This window comes from Pan troglodytes, chromosome 21, assembly GCF_028858775.2.
Source record: "Pan troglodytes isolate AG18354 chromosome 21, NHGRI_mPanTro3-v2.0_pri, whole genome shotgun sequence".
NCBI lineage: Eukaryota > Metazoa > Chordata > Mammalia > Primates > Hominidae > Pan > Pan troglodytes.
The window spans coordinates 20273899-20292609 of record NC_072419.2 but is presented as its reverse complement, the minus strand read 5'-3'; the positions used below and the strand labels follow the sequence as shown (position 1 = coordinate 20292609).

At 38.0% G+C, this 18711-nt stretch overlaps 1 protein-coding gene across 2 annotated transcripts in view; it reads left to right on the top strand.

Moving 5' to 3' along the window:
- Positions 1-18711, top strand: part of ESF1 (ESF1 nucleolar pre-rRNA processing protein homolog) — a 70209-nt gene that overhangs the window by 16322 nt on the left and 35176 nt on the right. For both annotated transcript variants that reach the window (XR_010154250.1, XM_016937464.3), the window contains exons 8-9: positions 1632-1779; positions 8626-8787. Coding sequence is in view for 1 of the 2 variants with exons in the window: in XM_016937464.3 (XP_016792953.1) it covers positions 1632-1779; positions 8626-8787 (310 nt within the window). In the remaining variant the exon portion in view is untranslated. The remainder of the gene's footprint in view (positions 1-1631; positions 1780-8625; positions 8788-18711) is intronic.

Below are 18711 nucleotides of genomic sequence, written 5' to 3'. Positions count from 1 at the left end.
GCTGGAGTACGGTGGTGCAATCCTGGCTCACTGCAACCTCTGCCTCCCAGGTTCAAGTGATTCTCCTGCCTCAGCCTCCTGAGTAGCTAGGATTACAGGGGCACGCCACCATGCCCAGCTAATTTTGTATATTTAGTACAGACGGGGTTTCACCATGTTAGTCAGGCCGATCTCGAACTCCCAATCTCTGGTGATCCACCCGCCTTGGCCTCCCTTCTCCTTTTTCTTTCTCCCAATAACCTTTCTGTCCACAGCTGTACTCTGCAGTAGCCACACTAGCTTCCCTCTGCTTTTCCTGTGTGATAAATCACCGTGCTTCTCTGAGGAGGGACTGGTAGCAGAGAGAGTAGCTGTATCTGTCACCTGCTATGCCGTGGTGGGCACTGTATGGCATTGATTAGTTACTGGGTGTAGTAAAACTCTACCATTACATAGTAAGCAAAGTCTAAAAAATTCAGTCACATGAAATTAAAGTCATGTTAGTTTCAGAACCAACATAATGATCAGGGCCAGCCTGTCCAGCCAGCCAGTCTAAAGTTCCTGGGTCCTGGCTGTATCATCAACATCTGTCCTAGTTCCAACAGTGGTTTGGTGGTTATCAGCTCAGGCTTAATTGTCAGAATAGGGATCATTTCTGAATCCTCTGACTAGCTGGAATTTCTGAGACAGGTGGCAGTGATTTTAAGGATCTCTTAAAATGGATGTGGATCTACCCTATGATGAAGATAAAATATCTGGCAGGGCCTTATATGAGAATAGGGGCTATGTACAGGACAGGAGCCAGTCATCACCACATCAGTCATGTCATAGATGAATTCATGTATCATGGAGGTTTAAACTACTTCCAACTAATAGATGCTTTTCTCATCAGTGGTTCTTAATCTTTTTTTAAAATGGACCCCACTGAGATTGTCTTGTTTTAGCAACAGATTTCATATAGTTTGCAGATTTCCTGAAATCTTAGAACTCCAGGTGAAAAAACATGTTTTCACTGATTCATAATGTTAACTTTTTTTTTTTTTTTTTGAGATAGAGTTTTGCTCTTGTTGCCCAGGCTGGAGTGCAATGGCATGATCTCAGCAACCTCTGCCTCCTGAGTAGCTGGGATTACAGGCCTCCTGATTCTGCTGCCTCAGCCTCCCAAGTAGCTGGGGTTACAGGCACCTGCTACACGCCCAGCTAATTTTTCGTGTAGAGATGGGGTTTTACCATGTTGGCCAGGCTGGTCTTGAACTCCTGACCTCAGGTGATCCACCCGCCTTGGCCTCCCAAAGTGTTGGGATTACAAGTGTGAGCCACCATGCCTGGCCCATAATGTTAACTCTTTTACCAGTACATTTTCTTAGTTTTTTTGCACCGTAATTAATTTAGACACTGGTTAATTTTTACTGTCAGTGATGGAGTATCCTGTAGATAGCAGAGAATTGGGAGGAGGTACAAGTTAATAGAAATGGTTCCATTTTCACAAATAGGATACTATTTATTAATCATATCATTCATGTATTTGTTTTAATGTGTCTTAACTTTTAACTTAACTGTTAAACATCCAGGTTAATAGTATATATTCTTTAACAAGTTTAAGCTGACATTTCCATTTTCGTGTGTTATTTTTTCTTATTTGTTGGTGAAAGGTGGAAATCACTTGGGATGAGACTGATCATGAAAGAATTACAATGCTCAACAGGAAGTTTAAAAAGGAAGAGCTTTTGGACATGGATTTTCAAGCCTACTTAGCTTCCTCTAGTGAAGATGAAGAGGAGACAGAAGAGGAGCTACAAGGTATTGTTAATCTTTCAGTGACCATTAATGGACATAGGTCTTTGGCAGTAGCTTTACAGGGAAAGCCAAATTCTGTCTGCAGATATGCTCACATGCACAGTATTATATATACCTGTAGATAGTGATTGATTTTTTTAAAAAAAATTTTCTTTGCCTGAATTTCTTTAACTATAAATATTTTGTTTAAAACCCTGACCTAACCAAGCATGGCCTTCTAGACTTGTCCTAATGCATATGGTCGCTCAGTTTCTTAGTAAACCAGTAAAACAATATTTTAGGCATCTCCCCTCATTTGCCTTTTTAAAAAATAAGAGCATCATTTAGATTGATTAAATATTTTTACATTCCATTTTTTCAACTAGTTAAAAAGTAGACTCCCTGTTTCTGTAATTATTCCTTTGACTGCTTTTAGAGTTTTCTGTTTCTTTTTGTCTTTCTGCAGTTTTACTGTGATAAGTATAAGAGTAGATTTCTTTTTGTTTGTGGAGCTTGAGGTTTGTTGTTGGGTTCCATTTATTTGTGGAGTGGTATCTTTCATCAGTTTTGGAATATTCTTAGCCATTATGTTTTCAGATGTTTTTTCTTTATCCTTTTAGGACATCAGCTAAATACATGTTAGATCTCGTCATTATATCTTGCCTATCTCTACTCTTAAATTTTTAATCTGTTGTCTCTGTACTGCATTCTGGATATTTTCTTCTGACCTATCTTCCAGATCACTAATTGTCTTTTCAGCAGTGTTAAATCTGCTGATAGACCTCTCCATTCAGTCTTAATCTTGGTTATTATATTTTTTACTTATGGAGGTTGTATTTGGCTATTTCTCAATCAGAAATACCACTTTTTATATTTTTTACTCATAGTCTCTGTTTTAATATTTCATGTATTTTCAGGTTGGTGTCTTATTTTACAAGGTATTTCTCTCTTGTTTATTTGTGTGCCTAGTTAATTTTGTGTGTTACTTTGACATTTGAAGTTAGGGTATCTTTGATCAGAGAAGACTTTAATTTACTTTGGTTGGTTTAGAACCACATTTCTCCAAATGTTAAGGCTTAGGTTCCCTGGCTTCTGCGGATGATTAAAGTCTGCATGAGGGCTGGTTTACTTCAGATTGACCATTTCCCTGGGAGTATATCCCTCTGGGTGGCTGCTTAATGTCAGGGTACTAATTGAAATTCCCTCTTTTGTTTGGTCTTTAACTTTTGTCTTCTTGGTCCTGAAAGCCTGCTAAAACCACAATTGACTTTCATAGCTCTTTGTTCTGTGGATCAGGAAACAGGAAATGATCTCAGAGCAAAACAGGTCTTTACCCTGGAGTCATCCCTCTAATATTCCCTTCTTGGTTTTGAAATAGTAAGTCGTCTCTAACTTGACAGTTCTTTGAAACTTTTCTTTCTTTTCTTAACCTCTTTGAAGCTTTATAAAATAATATTTAATCCAACTTAATTCCAACTTAATATCTTCAGTGAAAGGGTTAGTCTGAAGTACCTAGCTTGCTGTTAAGAAGTTCTCAAATTATCTTTATCTTTATTCAAGTTGTTTTTGTTTTTTGAGATGGAGTACTGCTCTGTCACCCAGGCTGGAGTGTAGTGGTACAATCTGGGCTCACTGTAACCTCTTCCTCCTGGGTTCAAACGATTCTCATGGCTCAGCCTCCCAAGTAGCTGGGACTGCGGGTGCCCACCACCATGCCCGGGTAATTTTTGTGTTTTTAGTAGAGATGGGGTTTCACCATGTTGGCCAGGCTGGTCTCGAACTCCTGACCTCAAGTGATCCACCTGCCTCAGCTTCCCAGAGTGCTGGGATTATAGGCGTGAGCCTCTGTGCCTGGCCTTTGTTTTTGTTTTTGTTTTTTTAAATGTTTGAAATGATTAATGGTGTACAGTTGACTCTTGAACAACACGGGTTTGAACTGTGTGAGGTCACTTATACATGGGTTTTCTTCTGCGTTTGCCACCCCTGAAACTATAAGGCCAACCCCTCTTCCTGCTCCTCCTCAGCCTACCCAGTGTGATGATGACAATGAGGATGGAGACCTTTACAGTGATCCACTTCCATGTAATGCGTGGGAAATATATTTATCTTCCTTATGATTTTCTTAGTAACGTTTTATTTTCTCTAGTTTATTATAAGAATACAGTGTATAATACATATAACATACAAAATATGTGTTAACTGACTGTATTATTTGTAAGGCTTCCACTGCACAGTAGACTATTAGTTAAGTTTTGGGAGAATCGAGATACGTGTGGATTTTCGACTGTGCCTAGGGTTGGTGCCTCTAACCTCCATGTTGTTGAAGAATCAGCTGTACTTTTAAATGTATATGCTGTTTGCTTAAAATAGCTCACTTTGTAGACATAAAGCCCCAAAACCCTTTTTCCCTGTATTTGATCTGTCTCTGTTTGGAAACTGGTTGCCGGGTTGTAATTTCATGTCAACTTTTGGTTGATACTGTCTGCCTAATACCTTCACATCTTCATTCTTCTTATCTAATAGAATTGCCAATCATGAAAAATTATGAGTAAGAGATTTAATGCTGACAGAAAGTGAAGAACCCATAAATGTTAAACATAGATAAAAGTATTTTAAATTAGCAAGAATGAATATTCTTTAATTTGTAGCTTAACATTTTTCATAGCTTTGTTTTCTTTTTGTATATGTATTATTTTTATAGCCTAAATGTCAAATTAATTAAATCCTAAAATGCTTCTTTAGTATGACCATAGTGCCATTAAACTTTTGAGTTTTCGAGATCCCATGATTGGCCTATCATTGTTTCTTTTAGACTCCTGAAGACACTGCTTCATTTTTCTAAGCTTTTCATAAAATACTACTCCTTAACAGTATGGAAAACCATGTTTAATCATTCTGGTTTCTTTGTTCAGACATCTCATATTAATACAACCACATAATTGCTTAAGTATTTAATACTCTTTGAAAATGTGTATTTGCAATGGGAGTTAAGTTGGGCGCAAAGGGCCTCACATTTTTTTAAAGGCCTTAGTGGCTGATGCTTGTTAATTCTTTTGGCATTCCAAATAACTAGATGACCATTTTATTTTTTATTGTTCACAGAACAGCTGAGTCCTTTTTTCAATTTTCCTCTATCTGTGTCTTTTCCCCTCATACATGTGGAGAAAGACGTAATGATTTATCAGTATTTCTTTTTTATTTGTATGCCTATATGGGCATTTAGAACTTTTCTGAAAATTCTGGATAGTGTTTCTTCACTATCAGCTGTAAGATAAAGGAAAAAAGATAACTTTTTATGTACACTTGTGAAGATTGGATACAAGTTGTTCAAATAGATTTCTGTTTTGGGAGAACTAAACTAAATTTTAAAATGACATTTTTGACATTAGGGCAGCTAATATTGTGAATAAATAAGCATTAATTTGTTAATACATTCTTGTTAAGAGCTTGGGCTCTGCTAGTTTCAAATCCTAACTTCACCATACATAGATTAGGTTTACTAAACCCCCTATATCTTTCTTCCATAGCTGTGAAATGAGGATCTAATAATACCAGGCTTATGGTTGGAAAGACTGAAATGATGTACCTTGTATCTTGTATTTTTATTTCTTAAAACTTTAATAAATAGGCCGGGCACGGCAGCTCACGCCTGTAATCCCAGCGCTTTGGGAGGCTGAGGCAGGCAGATCATGAGGTCGGGAGATTGAGACCATCCTGGCTAACACGGTGAAACCCCGTCTCTACTAAAAATACAAAAAAATTAGCCGGGTGTGGTGGCAGGCGCCTGTAGTCCCAGCTACTCTGGAGGCTGAGGCAGGAGAATGGCATGAACCCGGGAGGCAGAGCTTGCAGTGAGCCGAGATCGCGCCACTGCCCTCCAGCCTGGGCGACAGAGCGAGACTCTGTCTCAAAAAAAAAAAAAAAAAAAAACTTTAATAAATAATGACTTTTTGTTTGAGATACACCAAGTTTTTTTAAAGCGTATATTTTTCTTCCACATTTTAATTGATTACAAATTTACTATAATCTGTAATTTAGTACCTCTCATAGATACATCAGCATATTCAAATGCCTTAAAGCTACTGAATATTTCTGGTTATTGTTTATAAGAGAGCATAGCAGGGTGGCTTACTGTTAGAATTATTATTCTTTCACTCCTTATATAGTATTAAGGGTTTCACAACTAGTGTCCTTGAATTGGGAAAAAACAGAGCTACATGACTTATCCCACATTTTAGAGCTTCAGATTGTAAAATTTCAGTACTGGAAAAAATCAGTTTAAAGTAAGCCATCAGAGACTTACCACTAAAATTTCAACCTGGAAGGAGCTTGCTTCTAATTATGTTTTCAGAAGTAAGCTTTTAATAGAAAGAAATACTTTGCCATTTGTTAATGTGTTCCTGATGTTTTATCCATTGAATTACGGGATACATGACAGAATTCCATCCAACATTATTATTGTGGCACAAAGCACAAACAGGAAAAAAATGAATTTCAGCTGTTTGAATGAAAATAAAAGTGTGATAGGATGGAAAGAATGTCCTGGACCATTTTTTATTTATTTTAAGAAAACAATATATACATATAGAAATATTTACTTAACCAGTTTTTTTCCATATCACTTTTTTAAGATATAAGGACATTGATGATATAAGGACTTGCTGAAAAAAGAAAAAATAAATGAATTTTAAAAATTAAAAAAGATACAAGGACAAAATGAATTTTAAAAATTAAAAAAGATACAAGGACAAAATGAATTTTAAAAATTAAAAAAGATACAAGGACAAAATGAATTTTAAAAAATTAAAAAAGATACAAGGACAAAATGAATTTTAAAAATTAAAAAAGATACAAGGACAATCTGTTAACACTGATGTTTCCCAGCTAAATGCTTAATAATGTCAGACATTTTTGGTGAGCAGTTAGCCATAGGTTATAGAGGAGAAGGACTTCATTATCCTGCTAGTAGAGTTTCCTTTACTTGAGACAGTCAATTCAATAAGTCTGTATGTTTTGCATTAAAACCCAGGTTTCTGATTTGTTTTTGATTTGGAGACTTGCAGTGGAAATGTAGAACTTTTTGGTGTATTAGTTTTCTTGGGTATTTGTTGCCTGTGAATTTTATACTGTTTCTTTGTATTTTAATTATTTTTGCAGAACTAGGAAATGCAGATGTGAATGTTTTTCCACACAGTGAAATTAATTGAAGTAACTCCTAATTCATTTTTATTCTTAATATATTAATGAGATCGTTGGAGTAAGCATGCTTGCTCAAAAATGGAAAAGTTCCAGTATTCTTAGGTTTGGATTATAAACAACTGCCTTTATCTCTTCTCTTCAGTCTGAATAGCTGCAAACCGAATTCATCCCAACAATATTCAGCCTACATTTATTCAGCATAACATTTTAAAGCCACTGTGCTGGATAGTGGAGGACATAAAGAGGGATAAAATGCCATCTTCTTTTTTTTTTTTAATTTTTTGTATTTTTATTTTATTTTATTTTTTTTTATTGATCATTCTTGGGTGTTTCTCGCAGAGGGGGATTTGGCAGGGTCATAGGACAATAGTGGAGGGAAGGTCAGCAGATAAACAAGTGAACAACGGTCTCTGGTTTTCCTAGGCAGAGGACCCTGCGGCCTTCCGCAGTGTTTGTGTCCCTGGGTACTTGAGATTAGGGAGTGGTGATGACTCTTAATGAGCATGTTGCCTTCAAGCATCTGTTTAACAAAGCACATCTTGCACCGCCCTTAATCCATTTAACCCTGAGTGGACACAGCACATGTTTCAGAGAGCACAGGGTTGGGGGTAAGGTCATAGATAACAGGATCCCAAGGCAGAAGAATTTTTCTTAGTACAGAACAAAATGAAAAGTCTCCCATGTCTACTTCTTTCTACACAGACACAGCAACCATCCGATTTCTCAATCTTTTCCCCACCTTTCCCCCTTTTCTATTCCACAAAACCGCCATTGTCATCATGGCCCATTCTCTATGAGCTGTTGGGTACACCTCCCAGACGGGGTGGTGGCCGGGGAAGAGGGGCTCCTCACTTCCCAGTAGGGGCGGCCGGGCAGAGGCGCCCCTCACCTCCCAGACGGGGCGGCTGGCTGGGCGGGGGCTGACCCCCCCGCCTCCCTCCCGGACGGGGCGGCTGGCCTGGCAGGGGCTGACCCCCTGCCTCCCTCCCGGACGGGGCGGCTGCTGGGCGGAGGGTCTCCTCACTTCTCAGACGGGGCGGCTGGGCAGAGACGCTCCTCACCTCCCAGACGGGGTCGCGGCCGGGCAGAGGCGCTCCTCACATCCCAGACGGGGTCGTGGCGGGGCAGAGGCTCTCCCCACATCTCAGACGATGGGCGGCCGGGCAGAGATGCTCCTCACTTCCTAGATGGGATGGCGGCCAGGAAGAGGCGCTCCTCACTTCCTAGATGGGATGGCGGCCGGGCAGAGACGCTCCTCACTTTCCAGACTGGGCAGCCAGGCAGAGGGGCTCCTCACATCCCAGATGATGGGCGGCCAGGCAGAGACGCTCCTCACTTCCCAGACGGGGTGAAAATGCCATCTTCATTATCTTGCAGCTTATAGGAAAAAGAAGCCCAAAGATGTTATGTAACTGCAGAATTATTATCCAATATAAATTTTATTAAAAAGGGGCATTCCCAAACATACTGCTATGACAGTGCAAATTTATATTGCAACTGATTTTTATTCTACATGAGACCCTAAGTCTTTCATTTAATATTCAGAAATTTAAGTCTGATTTTGATATCCTGTGGTCTAACAGCATCTTTTAAAAGAGAATGACCATAAGATCTGAACACGAGTTAGAAATGAATTGTTTCTGTGTATTAAGTGAATTTTTTTTTCATTAGGTGATGATGGAGTCAATGTAGAAGAAGATGGGAAAACAAAGAAAAGTCAGAAGGATGATGAAGAACAAATTGCTAAATACAGGCAGCTCTTGCAGGTTATTCAAGAAAAAGAAAAGAAAGGCAAAGAAAATGATATGGAAATGGAAATTAAATGGGTTCCAGGTAAGAATTAGATACTAAATGTTTTCTCTTTTTCGAATTTCAGTATGTTGAGTACCTTTTAAATATGAAGGAGCCAGAAATGTTTTGGTGAGGACCTTAACATCATATTTGCATACACCATTTAACTAACTTAATGACTAGCATTTTAGACTCTTACCAACTTATTTTTAATTGGTTTCTTTGATTTACTAACTATAAGTTTTTCCTGTCCATTTATCAGAGTAGCTTTTCCTAGGTTTGAGCCTGTATTCTCAAGATATAGAAACTTGAATCCAGGCACCACGTGTTCTAAAGTTATTACACTTCTTTTGAATGTTTAATTCTTAAGTGACCTTTTCTTCCATAACCCCCACTAGTCCTTAATTCATGAGGTTTCACTAACACAAAATATGTATTACATAGTCTTCGATTTTCAATCTTGCTGCGAATAGTCAAAGAAATATAGCATAGTAGAGTAAAATAGTACTAGTACAAAACTAATTAAAATCATGTCAAAGCTAAACAAAGATAAAAGCTGGGATAAATGGGATCATTCTGTAGTAAACAGCAGTTGCCCCTTTTTCATGGTTTCACTTTCTGCAGTTTGTTACCCAGTATAGTACAATAAGATACTTTGAAAGAGAAAGAGGAAGAGAGATTATATTCATATAACTTTTATTACAGTGTAGTTATTCTATTTTATTGTTGGTGTTGTTAATCTCTTACTGTGCCTAATTTATAAGTTAAACTTTATCATAGCTATAGATGTATAGGAAAAAACATACTAGCTATAGGGTTCAGTACTATCCACGATTTCAGACATTCACTGTGGGTCCTGGAATGTATCCTCCTCAGATAATGGGGGACTACTGTACACATTTTTTTCAACATTGTTGGGCAAATCATCAGGGACTTCTGCAGTCAATACTGTTTTTATAGATTACTGCTGTTTATATTATATATGTGTATAACTTTTAAAACCAGATATATTTTTGGATAAGGGTTCAGTTCTTTAGCCTATATTAGTCACTAGGAGAAAGAGTACTAACCAGTTGTAGGAATACCATTGCTTAAAACTTAAAAGTGTTCTGTTACCAATTCCATTTTTATAAGTAGCGTGCTTTTGTATTGGGAATAAAACATATGTTTGCGTGGGTTTTTATTTGGGAAAAAAATAGGGTATTTTGATATTTGAGGATTGACTGGCTATTGTAGTAAATTTGCTAGGATGGTCTGCTGCATATTCCTACAGGAATGAAGTGCTGTGTTGCAACCCATTTGTTTTAAATGTTTGGCTTTTGCAGGAAGTGGTGGTAAGAACGAATGAAGTTTACTGGTGTATCATATGACAAGTGGTTGGGAGAACTCAATTGATTTGACCTGGAGAGGAAAAGTCTAAAAAGTTATTTTAACAGCTATTTTTAAATACTTGCAGAGTATGTAAATGAAGACTTAATCTCTTTTATTACCTCACAGGTTAGCAGTACTGCCAGTGGATAAAAGTTGAAGGAAGGTAGATTTTAACGTAATAATATAAAGAGGAATTCTCTATATTATTAGAATTGTCTCGCAGAAGAACTGAAGGCTGCTTTAAGGGGTTGAGCTCTCTGTGTCAGTAAATCTCCACCATAAGGCTACATAATTATGCTACTCAGAGATGTCTGTTAAGAAATATTTTACTTGAGTCCCTTGACTTTATGATTCTAAGAAATGTTGAATTCTGTCTTTTAAGTTGAATATGTTGTAGTTTAATTCTAATCTTAGAATGAGCTTATTGAATATATTTTAATATGAACATTTTTAAATTGAAGTGTTCAGTTGTCTGAGAAAGCAGATCTAAAATAAACTGGATTGAGGTGTTTTATAGCAAATATTTCAGAAATATAGAATGCCAGTTGTAAGGTACAGATATATGATACAGGTTCCCACACTAAGTGGACCACATCTAGATTGTGTCTTTATTAACATAATTATGAAACCGGGCACAGGGGCTCACACCTGTAATCCCAACACTTTCGGAGGCCAAGGTGGTGGATTACTTGAGCCTCAGATGTTCGAGACCAGCCCGAGTAGCATGGCAAAACTGTTCCATCTCTACAAAAAAAATACAAAAATTAGCTGGGCGTGGTGGCGCATGCCTGTAGTCCCAGCTACTGGGGAGGCTGAGGTGGTGGGATCACCTGAGCTCAAGGAGGTTGAGGCTGTAGTTAGCTGTGATCATGCCACTGCACTCCAGCCTAGGCAACAGAATGAGACCCTGTCTCAAACAAACAAACAAACAAAACATAGTAATGTAGGGCAAATACCTAAAAGTGGTATTTACACCTGTTGTCTATAAGTGGAAGTTATAAGCATTGCTTATGTTTCCTCAGATAAACCCCACCTTGGTCATGGTACCTTATCTTTTTATATATTCCCAGCTTAATTTAGTAATATTTTATTAAAAATATTTGTACTTGTGGCAAAGAGGAATATGATCTGTAGTTTTCATTCCTCGTATTGGTTTTTGGTATTAGGGTAATGTTGACCTTATGAAGTGAAAATGTAAAATGAAAGATTATCATCTGTAATTCCACTATCCTAATTCAACCACTGGTTAAGAAGATTACAGTTTAATTTACCATTTCTCTGTTGTTGAATATTCAATCAGATTTCTAATCTTTCACTACAGTGGACTTATAACATTGAAAAAAAAATAGGACAGATCTCAAACCCACAAATAACAAGCTTTTCTTAAATTTCTTCATTTTCATGAGCAGCCAAGTAATTGGCTTGCCTTTTTAGGGCCTTTTAATTTTAAAAACTTTTAAAACAGAGGTGTGTTTTTCGTCTCTCCCAGCCTAGAAATGTTTCCAAGCATGTCAGGACTAGTAGAGAACAACCAGGCCACAATGAGAAGCTGATGCTAGCATTCAGGCTTAACTCACTAGTTAGTTACGTGACTTCCTTGCTCACACGGCAACTCTACATGTGCTGTAGATCAACCTGTGGTTCTCTCACAAGCTGTTAAAACTACCAGTGTCAAAACCTCAAATGTTAAATCCCAGATGCCAAGTATCTGGGATGTTATAAATAACCTATAGCTTTTTCCATATTTTGAATTATTTTCATAGGATAGTTTCCCAGAAATAGAGTTACTAAGAAAGGGCATGAATACTTTTTGTGTCTTGAAGTTATTGCCAAATTGCTTTCTGAAAGTGTTGTACCAGCTTATAATACCTTCAACAATCAGTAAGAGTGTCAGTTTCATGGAATTATCGTCAACATTGGGTATATATTTTTTACTTTTAATTGAATAGGGGAAAATTGATATTTTAATGTATAATGAGTTTCAAAGGTCTTAAACTGTAATATTTTGAAGGCCCCTAATGAGGTATTGTTATCTGTGAATCCTTATGTACATGCACGCATGCACATGCAAGTGTAAAGGGTTTTTCTGTGTGCTATACATATAAGATCATTGAGCAATCTTTCTGTACCTCAGTTTATTCATATGGAAATTGGAACTAATAATACCACTTTCTTGCTTAGAGATACTTACAAACGTTATAAACTACAAAGTACTTTCATGACATGTGTATTTCAGTGAATTTATGTCTTAAGAAATGTGTGTTTTCTGTAACAGTTACCCTGAACCTCAGGACTTTTTTGATGTTATGCTTCAGTAAACCACGGAGGGTCAGTATGAGATTATACCATATCATTCATTGGTTCTGTGTCTTGACTCTCCAAAATATTAACCTCTTCAGGAAAATAAGTACTCTTAATCACTAACATTTATTGTGGTTTGGTTTGATTTTTCAGAAGAAATTCTAGTTTAGACTATTTAAACGTTCTACCTTTTTACATTGGGTTATACAGTATAGTAACATGAGGAGTTTAATTTCTTAAGGGTAAGTATTAAGGGAACTGATAACAGGTTTGTGGGCATAACAACTGGAATGAGCTACTCTTTCTATCAATATTTTAGTTCCTATGGAAATGTAATAATACAATTTTATTAATTAGGATTATAAATAAGTAAAAATGTTGAATTATAAAATTTTTAAAGAAAGTTATACTTAATTATTTTGATGTATGTGAAGTTGTATTTCCTATCTCAATGCGTTGCTAAAGGTATCCTGCCAACTTACTAAGGAGTAGATAAGGTGATGCATATAATTAGCCAGTTGGGCCTTCATCAAGAAATGTACCTCGTTGAGGAATTTCTAATACACGTATAAATGAAGTGTAATCAGTTTTAACTCTTTATATAACTTCCCCTGTATTAATAGTCCAGTTAATCTACATAATATTTTTTGTAGATAATGCAAGCTGAATATAAACAATATATATGAAATTCCATCCAGAAATAAATAATGGCATGTTTGTTTATAATCTTAAAATTTTGATTATGGTAAAAGTCCTGTTTTTCTTAGCTATCTCTGGCTTAATAGATATTAGTGAAATGTATAGCTGGTCTTTTTTCTACTCAGCACTCTACAGAACCCCAACTTCTCTTCCTTACTCCATCAAATACTTACTGAATACCTAGTCTCTGCCGGGAATTATTCTATACACTGTGTGAACAAAACATAAAAATCCCTGAACTCACAGATCTTATACTCCAGTGAAGGAGAGACTAAACAGGTGACAGATATATAAGAAACATATTTGACCAGGAACTAAAGAAAGTAGAGGTCAGGGAGTGAGCCTGGCCCAGGAAGACTGTGTGAGCAGAGGAAGTAGCATAGGAGTATCCTTGAAGCTATACTTTGTCTCTTGTGTTTGAGGAATCCAAGGAGAACAGTATGACTACAGTGGAGGACAGAAGTAACTGAGATCAGAGAGGTAGTTTGGGGCTAGACATGAAAGCCTTGTAGGCCATTATAAAGACATGAATTTCTGTGACTGAGATGAGAAACCACTGGAGAGTTTTGAGCTCAGGAGCAGTCAAATCTGACTTTTATATTTAACAGGATCATTCTTGCTGCTATAGATACGTAGATTAAAGTGGGGGGCGAGGACCAAATTGGGGAGAGCAATCAAATGGCTGTTGGAGTAATTTTCAGATAATGAAGCTTGTGGATGGAACATGTTTGCAAGGGAGCATCAAGAATTTTTTTTTTCATACATTAAGTTCAAGATGCCCATTGATACCTAAATAGACATGCCAAGGAATCAGTTGGTTATACAGTTAAGAGTACAGGGCTGGTAGAGATATAAATTAGAGAATCTTCATTGTATAAATCTCTGAAAGTGAATAAGAACAACAAGGTAGTGAATATAGGTAAAAAAGAAAGGTTCAAAAGCTGATCCTTGGAGCACTCTAACATCTAGAGGTAGAGGACATGAGCCTGGACCATTCCGAGCAGCTGGAGAGGCTATCAGAGAAGCAGGAGGAAATTCAGAATTGCAGAGTATTCAGCCTGCCAATAAAGAAGGCATTTCAGTTAGAATATGGGTCAATAAAATACAGGCTGAGAATGACCATTGGATTTAGCAGTGTGAAGCTCACTGGTGATATTGAATGGTTTTTGTAGGATGATGGGGGATGAAAGTAGTATGGTTTGAAGGAAGAATGGGAAGAGAGGAATTAGAGACAGTAAGTAGAGGCAACTCTTTTTCTAAAATATTTGATAGAAAGTTGCAAGCACCATGACACGTAAAAAAAAGCACTTCAAAATGTAACTTCCAAAAACTAAGACATGCTTCCATTATAAGCATGTTGCCACTTTCACACCAAGGGAATTGTTAGTCTCAGACTACTAGAGAGATTAACTTATGCCTAGTGGTCCATTATTGGAATGCTAAGCATGTGGAAGTTATTTATATCCTACTGCTCAAAGTTTGATTGCAAAAATTCAAAAAATTGCAACCTCAGGCATAAATGGGTTAAAATGAAAAGATTGGAGCTGGTGGTAGAAGAGTAGGATGCTTGGAAAGTAAGATTGTGGTGGGATTGCAACTTTGGGTAATCACATAACCTGTTTACAATCCTGGCAGTGAATTTCTGAGATGGGGTAGAGTGTAGAACCATAGGAGAGGAGGTCAGTGAACTGTGAGGCCAAAGGTACGTTCAGAGGATCATCTGTGTGGATACTGAAGTCACCAAGAATTATGACAGGAGCATTGGAAAGAGTGGCAGTGAGCTAAAATTAAAATGAGAAGAGCAACTGTGGTCATTAGATATCTACATCAGGTTCTGGAAGAATTTGCTTACAAAAAAGATATCTACAATAAGGAAGAGTGTAGTCCATCTAGTATAGCCTGAAAATATGATATTCAGAGTGGAGGCACTGGGGAGGAGGGCCAGCCAGTGGATGGGAATTGGCAGTGAGTCGCAGGGACAGTGGGAGAGAAAAATTCACCTGCTAAAAGAGATAGAGGGGAAGCAGTGTCCTCAGAAGAGAGCTAAGTTTTAGTGAAACTCCACTTAGCAGATAAATGGGTAAGGGGGCTTTTGTTAAGGACTAATAACTGACTAGTGAGTAGAATGGCTTTAGTCATTGAGGATGTTCAGCATTGTTTTGGGAGAAGGAATGATTTGGAAATTGTAAACTTCATGTGGTGGCAGATTTAAGTATGAATAAAGGGATTTTGAGATTAGTTTTGATCGTCTTAAAGCTTTAATAGTGGTAGGGATGTGAATGTCATTGGGATATCTTGGCAGGAGCACACAGAGTTCTAGAATACTTACTCTTGGGAAGGAGACATGGAAACCAGAAAACTAGAGGTGCCCCTTACTGTCTCACGCTGGCAAGGACTTCTCTTACTGCCTCACACAGCACCAGGAGTCCCTTTTTGACTCCTATTCCTTGGGCATGGAGTAGGGGTGTAGCTCTTTGTTCTGCTTTTTCCTCCTCCACTCTTCACAGTTGTAATTTCATTTTTATTCCGGTATCTGTTCTTTATCCTTCGTCCTCCCCTGCCACATTTATTTTATCTCCATTTCTCTGTTCAGTTGTTCCATTGAGTAGCTTAAACAGAGACATCAGTGACATGCATATGTGGCCATTGTATTATTCATTCTTTTTATTTAGAAGTAAAAATGTTTTTGAATTAGTTGGGCATTCATTTTGTTAGGCAGCCCAGTTTCAAGCATTTTAATTTTTAGATGTCTCAAAACCTGTTCACTGTTTAGTTTTGGCTCCATTTTCATTTATTGCCAATGTGCTCATTATTTGAAATATATTCAGAAAAATTTTTTTTGGCCAGAACTTTTAAAATAACCAGATGTTTAAAATTTTGAATCGAGTATAGAAGAGGGCATTAAATGGAAAACCTGAACTTAAAAATAAGCTAAAAGAATTTGTAGTTTGCCTCAGATTTTGGTGGTGGGGAGGAAAGCAGGTCACAGTGCACTCTTGTAACTTGTACGAAGTCACACAGCTGGTAAGTGGCTAGAATTTTAAAACCTAAGCGTGAGCTCCTTCCTTGAATCATCCAGTTAACAGGTTGACTATGAGGCGTTTGTAAGGTAATAAGCTATAACTTCATACTGTGCAAAAAAGATTGGAGTCATGTTTGAAATGTGTAATAAAAATGAGAAGCACTTAAGAGTTATCTAAAAATGATGCTAATACATTTCCTCCATGTGATTGCTGGTAATTTTCTCAGTGCTTCTTGAATTATTTGATAGACTGTTTTCTCTCTTAATAATATTGATTTATTGTTATTTTTATTTTTATTTTATTTTATTTATTTATTTTGAGACCTTCTTCTGTCGCCTGGGCTGGAGTGCAGTGGTGCTATCTTGGCTCACTGCAACCTCCGCCTCATAGGTTCAAGTGGTTCTCCTGCCTCAGCCTCCTGAGTAGCTGGGACTACAGGCGTGGGCCACTACGCCCAGCTAATTTTTGTATTTTTTGTAGAGACAGGGTTTCACCATGTTGGTTGGCCGATCTCTTGACCTTGTGATCCACCCGCCTCAGCCTCCCAAAGTGCTGGGATTACAGGCATGAGCCACCGCGCCCAGCCGATTTAATTTTTAAAAAGAGACTTTCCAAGAAGCTTTTTAAAAAGATTTAACTCAAAAAGCAAGGATATTTTTCTACTAGTAGTTTCAGAAAGTGCTAAAATTGCAATGCCTTATGAAGTTTCAGGTTAATTGATCTGGTTCCCCCCCCACATCCCTGCACAGGATTCCAGTTAAAATATGTAAATCAGCAAGATCCTCTGGTTGCAAAGATCTAGAATGATTCTGTTAATACAGTCCTTCCCGCTGTTTGCATGTGTAGCCACCGTTTCTAGACTATACTGTTAATACCTTTTTTTTCTTTTTATAACTATGCCTTAAACTTGCAATCTGCCACAAGTGAGCTCAAGAAAAGAAAACTTGTCACATGTATTGTTTTCCCATAGCCCACAGCTATGCTGATTTGTTTGAAGTTGTGAATTCTTTGGTCTGGAGAGCAAAACTTTCGCTATTCTATTTGTGGTTGTCCTTCATTATTCTATCTGTATTCTAACTGCCTGGCTAGTAAGCTGTCACTTTTCGTTGCACATGTTCCGTGTGTTATTTTGACAGAACTCATTCATACTACTTGCTTTCAACAGTTTCATTATTGCAAAATTGAAAAGTTGGGCCCTGATGTTATGCTGTAGGTTCTTCATAAAGTTTTGCTAAATGGATAACATAATAACCTTTTATTACATTTTCTCACAGATACGTTTTTGAGTATAGCATCTTCGTGTCTCTTCTCAGGTGTTATTTATTTATTTATCTTTTTAAGAGACAAGGTCTTGTTCTGTTGCCCAGGCTGAAATGCAGTGGTTCGATCATGACTCATTCATGGGCTCAAGCGATCCTCCTGCCTCAGCCTCCCAGGCATCTAGGGCCACAGGTGTGTGCCACTATGTCTACCTAGTTCATTTTTTATTGTTTGTAGAGCCAGGCTCTTACTACATTGCTCAGGCTGGCTTCAAAATCCTGGCCTCAAGCTGTACTCCCTCCTTGGCCTCCCAAAGCGCTGGAATTGCAGGCCTGAGCCACCATGCCCTGCTTTTTGAAAGGATTGTATTAATTTGTTGTGCCAGCTGGAGAACTTTTTATTGTTTAACTTTTGAAAGCTCAGAAATACTGATAAAATTATACACAAAATAAAATCTGATTCCTACCATAGGTTCAGGTTTTGGAGCCAAGTAAAGGATAGGGTGTAAGTACTTTACTTTTTTGTTTGTTTCTTTCTTTCTTTCGAGAGGGAGTCTTGCTCTTTCGCTCAGGCTGGAGTGCAGTGGGGCTGTCTTGGCTCACTGCAACCTCTGCCTCCCGCGTTCAAGCAATTCTCCTGCCTCAGCCTCCCGAGTAGCTGGGACTACAGGCACACATCACCACACCCAACTAATTTTTATATTTTTTGTAGAGATGGGGTTTCACCATGTTAGCCAGGCTGGTCTCGAACTCCTGACTTCAGGTGATCCACCCACCTCGGCCTTCCAGAGTGCTGGGATTACAGGCGTGAGCCACTGGGCCCAGCCTGGATATGGCATAAGTACTTCTCTGTAGATCTTTGGTTTGATACAAAATTTAATCTCACTCTGGGACCATATTGCCATTTTCTGTCCTCTGAAAGATTTGCAGCCTTTCTCAATGTCTTTTCAGTTAGACTGTTGTAGACAGTTGCTCACTGTATGCAATATGCAATGGTAATTTTCGGAATTGAGGTCTGTGGTGAAGCCAGTAAAAACTCCTATGGCTTGAACTGGTGGCTGCGCAAACTGAATCTGCTGGTTTTGTGTGGGAGTGAGAGGGTACTTTCCTTCCTCAATTTAATCTTTACTGAGGGTGGGTGGTGGGATAGCTGTAATCAAATGAGCTATCAAAAGATATACCCGGCCGGGCATGGTGGCTCATGCCTGTAATCCCAGCACTTTGGGAGGACAAGGTGGGCAGATCACCTGAGGTCAGAAGTTAGAGACCAGACTGGCCAACATGGTGAAACCCTGTCTCTACTAAAAATACAA